General features: G+C 38.9%; 2 protein-coding genes across 5 annotated transcripts; both read left to right on the top strand.

Moving 5' to 3' along the window:
• Window positions 1–871: 871 nt before the first annotated feature.
• naa80 (N-alpha-acetyltransferase 80, NatH catalytic subunit) lies at window positions 872–5,861 on the top strand. 2 transcript variants are annotated; one of them, XM_079638328.1, is made up of 2 exons: window positions 872–1,308; window positions 3,951–5,861. In XM_079638328.1, coding segments are annotated over exons 1-2 (807 nt in total). In that variant the 5' UTR covers window positions 872–1,306; the 3' UTR covers window positions 4,756–5,861. The 2 variants fall into 2 exon arrangements, with proteins under 2 accessions (XP_079494454.1, XP_079494455.1); XM_079638329.1 differs by lacking the exon at window positions 872–1,308 and adding an exon at window positions 2,213–3,520.
• hyal3 (hyaluronidase 3) lies at window positions 1,321–8,283 on the top strand. Of its 3 annotated transcripts, none has more exons than XR_013800553.1 (4): window positions 1,321–2,197; window positions 5,855–7,030; window positions 7,766–7,855; window positions 8,014–8,046. XR_013800553.1 is itself a non-coding variant. In XM_079638324.1 (4 exons), the coding sequence occupies exons 1-4, from the start codon at window positions 2,143–2,145 to the stop codon at window positions 8,272–8,274; spliced, it is 1,218 nt and encodes a 405-aa protein (XP_079494450.1). In that variant the 5' UTR covers window positions 1,321–2,142; the 3' UTR covers window positions 8,275–8,283. The 3 variants fall into 3 exon arrangements, 2 of the variants coding, with proteins under 2 accessions (XP_079494450.1, XP_079494449.1); XM_079638324.1 differs by having other exon boundaries at window positions 5,855–6,666; window positions 8,014–8,283; XM_079638323.1 differs by having other exon boundaries at window positions 5,855–6,789; window positions 8,014–8,283.
• Window positions 8,284–8,347: the final 64 nt, after the last annotated feature.

The raw sequence follows: 8,347 nt of genomic DNA, 5'->3' as shown, positions 1-8,347 counted from the left end.
TATCAAATGTTCCACTTGCAGCGTTTCTATCACTTTTGCAACAAATGTAGTCATTTTTTCCCCCAGAGTATCCGCCCCTCGGTATGATTTTGGTATTAAAGGGTCCCTGTCACAAGGTTTGTCCTCCAGCACCGTGTGTCCAGCTGTTTGCTTTTCCGTGGAATCCACAGACCTCGTCGGGGTAGGGGAGCATAGTTGAAATAGCACAACGGCCTGTATCAGTATTTGCTGAGAAAAGCCCCTTCAAAAAAGAATGTAAACATACCAAAAATGCTTCAGAAGTCGTTATTATTTGTTTTACTGTCATTGATCATCATAAAGCCTGTCATGTTCTAAAGTTCCATTTTGCAATCGGGTCTGACTGACTGAGGACAATTATTCTTGCATTCTGCGTGTGATGTTGCTTTTATGTAAGACTTTGAATGTATAACATCTTACTTTTTTCCATCTTACTTTTTTTAAGTGTTTAAATCAAGACAACAAAATCATTAAAGGGATAGTTTACCCAAAAATGAACATTTGTCATTACTTACCCTCAAGTTGTTCCAAACATCTCGGGGTTGTTGAAAACCAAAAAAAATTTTTTTTAAACAATGTTGGCAACTAGACAGTTGACAGAGTCAGAGCTATTGACTTTGGAACGACATGAGGGGGAGTAGGCTACACTATGACAGAATTATAATTTTTGGTGAACTATCCCTTTAAGTTTCACGCTCTGATTGTAATTGTAACTGTTATGTCACTGAACCGCGTACAGTATTTTGTAAACCATTTAAGTGTTTTACAATATTGCGTAATGTTTTAGGTAATTTATGTTCTTCATTATTTGGAAGAAGCACTCACGTTGTAAATAAGGTTTATATAGCCGGGATTAACAAGCATTATGTGTTCGGAAGGGCTCGGGTGGGAGCTATACAGCATTAAAAAGCTCATTTAATTAGAGAGAATAACCACCCCGGCCAACGGAGGGCAAACATGGAGTTTCCTAGTAAGATACGCGTCATTTATCCCGCGGGAAGAGCTACATCATCCGCGGAGCCTCCACGTGCAGTCGTAGAAAATAGCCTATTATATGTGGAGTCGAAGAGATGTGCACGAGAAAGAGTCGTTTAGAACGCTTATTCTAAAATCTTATGGCGTCATTTCAATCTTAAACTTTTTAAATCTGCCATAAAAATAAGCATTATTCATGTAGTGCTGGAGAGCTGGTCCAGTAGGTGGCAGTAAAACGACTCGTGCGGTTTCATCTGCTTCACTAGAAGAAGAGGAAGATTCTAAAGACAGCTGATGTGACAAAGTTTTCAGCATGTAGGTATCACAGATTAGAACTCATATAAACTAAATCCAAAATAAATTGCATGTGTCTCTCACAAGCAGTCGAACGGGAATCGTAACCGCTTACTGTGTTTGTTTATCTGTTCACTTCTGACTTGGGTCTGTCGTGTTGTGCTCTTGACTGTTGCGGCATGCGGTTAATATTGTTTTAAAGAAGGAGCTTTTAGCAATTCATTTTATAAACGTAACACGATAGCACATAAGCTCTTGCCATATTTAAAAATGGTAAATCAAACTCCCTTCAATTCTTGTCAGAGAGTCGCATTGCTTTTGACGATGAATGACTCCCACGTTGGAGATCACAGGTGGGACACCTATTTTTGCCATTGAGATGACCGAATACTGATCTGAATACACCCCTAATTGAGAGAGGAAAGGTGTTTTCTGTCCAGCTGAGCATCAATATCAGTCTGAATGAAACAAACGGATCATAAGGTTCAGCTTAAAACCAGAGCTCAATTGATTGAAAGTAAACTAGACAAAAATGGACATTAAATTCCATGGACATGTTAAATTACTTTAGATAGCTTTACTGCGTCTCTCGACATATTAGGGCCTGCAAACATTTATAGCACAACCCTTTCAAAAACCCACGTACTTCCCATCAGCATTTCACACTTGTCATGGTAAAGTTTAAAAAAGCTGTTGAAAGCTATTTCCTTTCATTACTGATCTAGAACCAGTCTCTCCACACTGAAACCACAGTAATTAATACCAGCTAAACTGACTCCAGGCCAGTGTTAAAGGAAGCTTACAGAGAAATGGATTACATAAACCTCTTGTTTCCTGATTTTAACCCTCAGTTGCATGAGAGACAGTTTTGAAACATTAACTGGCACTTCTGTCTCTCTGAGCACCGCAGGTGAGGCTGGTTATTTTATTCTCAAACTTTTCTGTGTTGTCGTTTAGGTAGATTTGTGTTTTTTTTATTGGAAGTGAAAATGGATTATGGTTTATGTTGAAATGCTGAATCTGAGTTTATGTCCATTTTGTTAGTCCATTGATGTCTTTGATTTTAGCAAAGAAAACCTTTTACTATCATTGATTTACATTTTACATATCCGTGTATGCATTTAGTAGTTGCTTTTATCCAAAGCTACTTACAAAAGCAATTAGTCAAAGAGCCCTAATATGCAATGCCAGGCTTATAAGAAAACTAGATTAGAAAGAAAGCAAGAGAAGATTAGAAATGCATGTTACTTTTATACGCGTGGTTCTGTTCATAATTATAATATCCTAACTAGTGATGCATCATATTGGCTGATATTTTTGGGATTATCAGCCGACAAAATTGTCCCCTTGGTCAACAAACCTTGCTTCCATTTGTGAACTAATATATCTAAAATAGAAGTTTGTTTCATTTCAGCTGTTTCTTGTGTGCTTATTTGGGGTCAAACTGTTAGGTCTATATATCAGAATTATATCGACCACTGCCCACCCTGCTCTCTAGGCGCATTGAAAACGTCATATTAGATGGTTATAAAGGGATAGTTCACCCAGAAATAATAATTCTGTCATCATTTACTCACAGACATGTTGTTGTTTCTCGTGTGGAAAAAATATATTTTGAAAAATGTCTCCCCCATACAATAAAAAGGTTTGGAATAATTTGAAGGTGAATAATTGATGGCAGAATATTCCCTTTAAAAGGAAAAATCTGTAATTTGCTCTCTCTCATTTTCGGGTGATTCATTAACTTCCATTCATACATAGAAATGCAAGCAAAAGCGAAGAAGTTTGTACCGAAGTTAGTGAATTTGGTGAACAGAGCTCTGAGACATACTGAAAATGTGTCTAAACTGAACTTGAACACAAATGTCAAAGCTACATTTTTATAATGTATATATATATATATCTGTCTACAGTTGTATTCTTTTCTAGTTCACATTAGCATGACGTCCATGTAGTGTAACAGGAATCACACATTGAGACAAACCTAACAGCCACACATCAAGACCACAGCTTCTGCTATTTTAACTTCAGCAGAGAAAATGTGTTATGAGAAAAAAACTACTCATGAAATAGGTTGTTGCCATTGTTTCGGCTTGTGTTTATTGCTTCTGTGCTGAGAATTACTTACAATGATTTTACCAATCTAGCTTTTGTCTGCATGTGGAAGTGATGTGATAAACTGTTGAGCGTTGAAAACAACTGACTACTGTTGCAACAAGTTAAAGAAATAACTGTAAGTTATTTTAAAGAAATCAAGTGGATACTCCACCTCTGTTCTGCACACTGCATGGCTCTTAACGTATGAAAAAAAAAAATTATGTTTGGGTGTGAAATCCCTTTAAATGGAATTTTTTTATTTACTCGCTCTCACGTGATTCCAAACCTGTATTGAAGTTTCTTCTGTGGAACACAAAAGAAGATATTTTGAACTGAAAGCTGTCTTTCTGTACAATGAAAGTCAATGGGGTCCAAAACAACATGTTTGAATTCAAAGTAGTCTTTCCACAGTAGAAAAAAGTAAAATGGGTTTGAAACACAGGGGTTAGTAGTAAATAAACTTTTTTTTTAATGAAGAAAGCGTTAAACTGCAAAATAACTCCTGAGCTGTTCAAAAGCGACACTCTGTCCCCAGTGTTGACCCCGTGTCCTTGGCGTGTGTGCAGGTGCGATGGCGACGTGAGCTGCGCAGTAGTTCGAACCGAACCTCTTCATGAGCGCTGGGACTTAGTGGAGGCGTGTGCTGAATTACTCAATGCCCAATGGCAACGCAGCATGGGTGCGCGAATTCACTCGCTCCGCCAGTCGAGCCACAGCTATCCCGTGTGTCTCCTGCTGCTGAAGGGGGAGAGGCGGAGTCAAGACGAGAAGCTAATAGGCCACGCCCGCTTGTCCCGCGTCCTGGGGAGCCGTAGTTTGTTTGTGGAGTCGGTGGTGGTGTGCAACATGCTGCGAGGGAAGGGGTACGGCCGCATCCTGATGGAGGCTGTTGAACGGTATGCCAAAGGACGGGGCTGCACCCGATTGTGCCTAACCACCCATGATAAACAACACTTCTACGCCCATCTGGGGTTTGTGCTGTCCAAACCTGTCCAAAGTGTCGGGACGCTGGCCTCCTTCATGCCTATGGAAGTGTTGCACAAGTTCTGTAGAAGCACAGAGAACGAGGAGGAAGAGATGAAGAGTGATGTTAAGTTGTTTAGCAATCCTGCACCATCTACACCACCTCCTCCACCACCTCCTCCTCCACCACCCCCTCCTCCTCTGCTCTCCTGTCTTCCTACCCCTATTTCTGCTCCTCCTCCACCACCCCCTCCTCTGCTCTCCTGTCCTCCTCCCCCTATTTCTTCTCCTCCACCTCCTCCATCTTGTCCTCCGTCATCCTGGGCTCCAGTAAGTCAGACTTTGGAGCAAACGCCATACACAGACAACAGAGGGTTGCCCATCTTCTGGATGCGCAAGGACATCTGAAACTCCGGCTACACTCCTTCAGTCTGCAATTATTCAGGGATACACAAAAACAGTGTTTACAAGTTCAAGGAAGATTATGTTTGAACTGTATTGACTGGAAATACTGTGACAATCTGAATGTGCCTTAATCAGAGTTTACTTTGTTTTAACTGTTATTTATTTTGTTTTTATATTTTAAAAATGATTGAAAGGTAAATATTTTATCACAACCATCTAAAGGAAATGTATTTGCTGCAGATTTTTTGTTGCTTTCAAATGGTTATTTAAAAAATAAAAAAATAACATTCTAGAACTTCACGTTTTGTGCTTGTCATTTAATAGGATCACATTTGAGGTTGGGTTGTTGCGTAATGTTGCTATGGGCATTTCCTTTTTATCAACATTGGGATTTTATGTTAAAATTCACACGACTGTTCAAAAGTTTGGGGTCAGGAAGATATTTAAATGTTCCATGCTGCTCACTCCGGCATACAGTAAAACAGTAATATTGGGAAATACCATTACAATTTCAAATGACTATTTTTCTATTTGTTTTCTATTTGAATATATTTTTTAGATTTAGATCAACTTTATTGTCATTATAAACATAACGAAATTAGGAAGTGCTTCCCTTTGTGCCAGATTATACAACAACACAAACAATGTTACGACACAAATATGAAACATACAGTAATACAAAAATAATCAATTTGTAGTAAGTTTTAAATATTACAGTAATAAGAAATATATTGCACTAAACCTGTGAATTGCAAAATAAAGAATGAAAAAAAAATAGCACCCTGAGAGTTTATATGTATGTATGTACTGTAGCAGAGAGGGATCAGTGCATATATTTATATATTTTAAATTATGATAGAGAAGCCAGAATTTTGTAGTGCATCTTTAAAAACCTTCCATGTAATATCTCATGAGCTCATAAAAGTGGTGTACAAATAATTATAAAAGCATTAGCAGTTTTAGATGGAGTATTTTTTCTTAATGATGGAGTTTATTTCTCAAACTAAGTACACAATTTGAATAGTTCCAGACTCATTTCTAGATTATTTGCTGCAAGGTATGTCACTTATAATGAATGACACTAATTGTGTGTATTTCATAGGCATGCATTGGAGATCATCTATTCATCCCATCCTCACCTTAGCCCTGTCAGCCATTTTGTTTCCCAGCAACCCTGTTCAGAATATGGTTCAGGGGGCGGAGTCTGTCATCGGGAGGCGTGGCTTTTCAGTGATCTGGAATATGCCTACAGCTCGATGTCAGCGTCGCTACGGAGTCTCCCTGCCGCTACGTCAGTACAACATTATACATAACTCAGAGCAGAGATTTCAGGGTCAGAATATGAGCATATTTTATCAGCGCCGTCTGGGCCTCTACCCCTACATCAACCGTCAGGGGTCAAAAGTCAATGGTGGCCTGCCTCAACAAGGATTCCTAAAGGCTCATCTCTCATTGGCTGAGGCGCAGATCATTGAAGTGTTGAGACCGATGTTCAGCGGATTAGCTGTGCTAGATTGGGAGGCGTGGCAGCCCATATGGGTGTGGAACTTCGGGACCAGAATTGCATATCGGAAATTTTCGAAAAATCTGGTTAGGTGGAAACATCCAGATATGTCAGAGGAGGAAGTAAAATCCAAGGCGAAGGCTGAGTTTGAATTAGCAGCAAGAGCGTTTATGGAAAAGACTCTGCGCCTTGGTGTTCGCCTCTGCCCAGAGGGATTATGGGGGTTTTATGGGTTTCCCGGTTGCTATAACAATCATGGCCAAGGACAAAGCGGCTACACGGGACAGTGTCACAATGGCACAGAGATTTTGAATGATAGACTGGCGTTTCTATGGCAACACTCCACCGCCCTGTATCCCAGCATTTATCTGTGGCGTAAACTGGCAGGACATACACATGCTCAACTAATGGTGAGACATCGTGTACTTGAGGCCCTCCGAGTGGCATCCCAGCATACACTTGCCACTGAAGCACTTCCTGTTTTTCCCTACGCCAGAGTGGCGTTCACACACACATTGACGTTCCTGAATCAGGTACCTACACAAGAACACCCTGACCATTTCCACATGGTGTTTCACACTGTGAAGGTCAGAGCTCCGAGCTCCAATCTTATCTCTTCACCTCCACCCAGAATAGACACTGAATGAGGAGGGGGTTTAGTTCTGAGCTTTTGCCCAGTACAGTAATAGTGACTCTTCATCCTCATCTTCAAGTGGATGGTTCTCCTTTAGCCCAGATCCAAGCTCAAGTATGCGAATTATTGGCCAATGAACTGTAAGCGCATAACAGTGCATTACTCTACAAACTTATCATGCATTTTTGTTACTGTAACTAACATCCGTACTCAAGGGGGCGATAGATTCAACCAAAAGTTAATCTTTAAAAAACATTATTTTATTAACACTGTTAAATGTAACTTTTAGAACATTTCTAAATGAATAACCATTTAAAATGATTAATTTTAATGTTTATTGTTTTTTTATACTAGAATATGAACATAATTCAGAAACAGACAGAATATAAAATTTGTGAATCCCTAGTTCTGACTGCTGTTATTGTAGTATTATTTATTATAGCTAGTTTTAGTAATATTTACAATTAGCTTTTATTTTATTTAAATTTCTACTCAATTTTAGTTTACAATCTAGTAGTTGTCATTTAATTATTATTTTATATTTCTAAATAGTTTTAATTAATTTGTATTTGAGGGTTTACTTTTAATTAAATCTTATTTCAATTAACATTTTCTATTAGTTTCCTTTATCATTTCAGTACTTAACTCTTAACTTATTTCTGTTATTTGCAAAGCAAACACATCTCATTTTAATTTGGTTTAAGTTTTCGATTTAATTATATTCACATTTGATTGTATTTCAGCTTTATTTCATAAATAACATTTCAACAACACTTGCTCTGACCCATTCTAAAAATGCATCCATCGTTTCAAGCTTAGAGCTTAGACGATATTATTGTGTGAAACTTTATCACAATATGAGTGTATCTTTTCAGACGGATTTGGAGCACACACTAGGCGAGAGTGCTGCTTTAGGTGCCGCTGGAATTGTGTTATGGGGCGAGCTGAGTTTCGCCAATTCCAAGGTCAGCAGGTCAACCTGTGTGTGAAAGATTATGGTCTGGATAACTTAATGAAATAAGTTCTGTCATATACAAACTGAAAATATATAATATTCTATATGCCTGCCCTAATCATTAGTCATTGCTTTTATGATATATAATACGTTTCTATATTTCTCCAGCGGCAGTGCGCGCTCTTGCGTGATTACCTAGGCTCAGTATTGGGAGAGTATGTCACCGCCCTGCAGGCCAGTGTGAGGAACTGCAGCGAAAGAATGTGTAACGCCCAGGGACGCTGTGCTCGTCGGGACCCTCACTCTGGTTACATGATCCCTCTACATGGTACCCATGAAGCTCTTCCTCTCAGCGACATGAGGTCAAAGTTCAAGTGTGTGTGTTATGAAGGATGGAGCGGAGAACAATGCGACCAAAACAATTTCTAAGAACTGTTTGTAACCCATTTCATTTCTGTAATGTGACATTTATGAGTTAAAGAGGATATTCAATTAAAAAAAA

Source organism: Phoxinus phoxinus, assembly GCF_949152265.1.
Source record: "Phoxinus phoxinus genome assembly, chromosome: 15".
NCBI lineage: Eukaryota > Metazoa > Chordata > Actinopteri > Cypriniformes > Leuciscidae > Phoxinus > Phoxinus phoxinus.
This window is presented reverse-complemented; position numbering and strand designations above follow the sequence as displayed.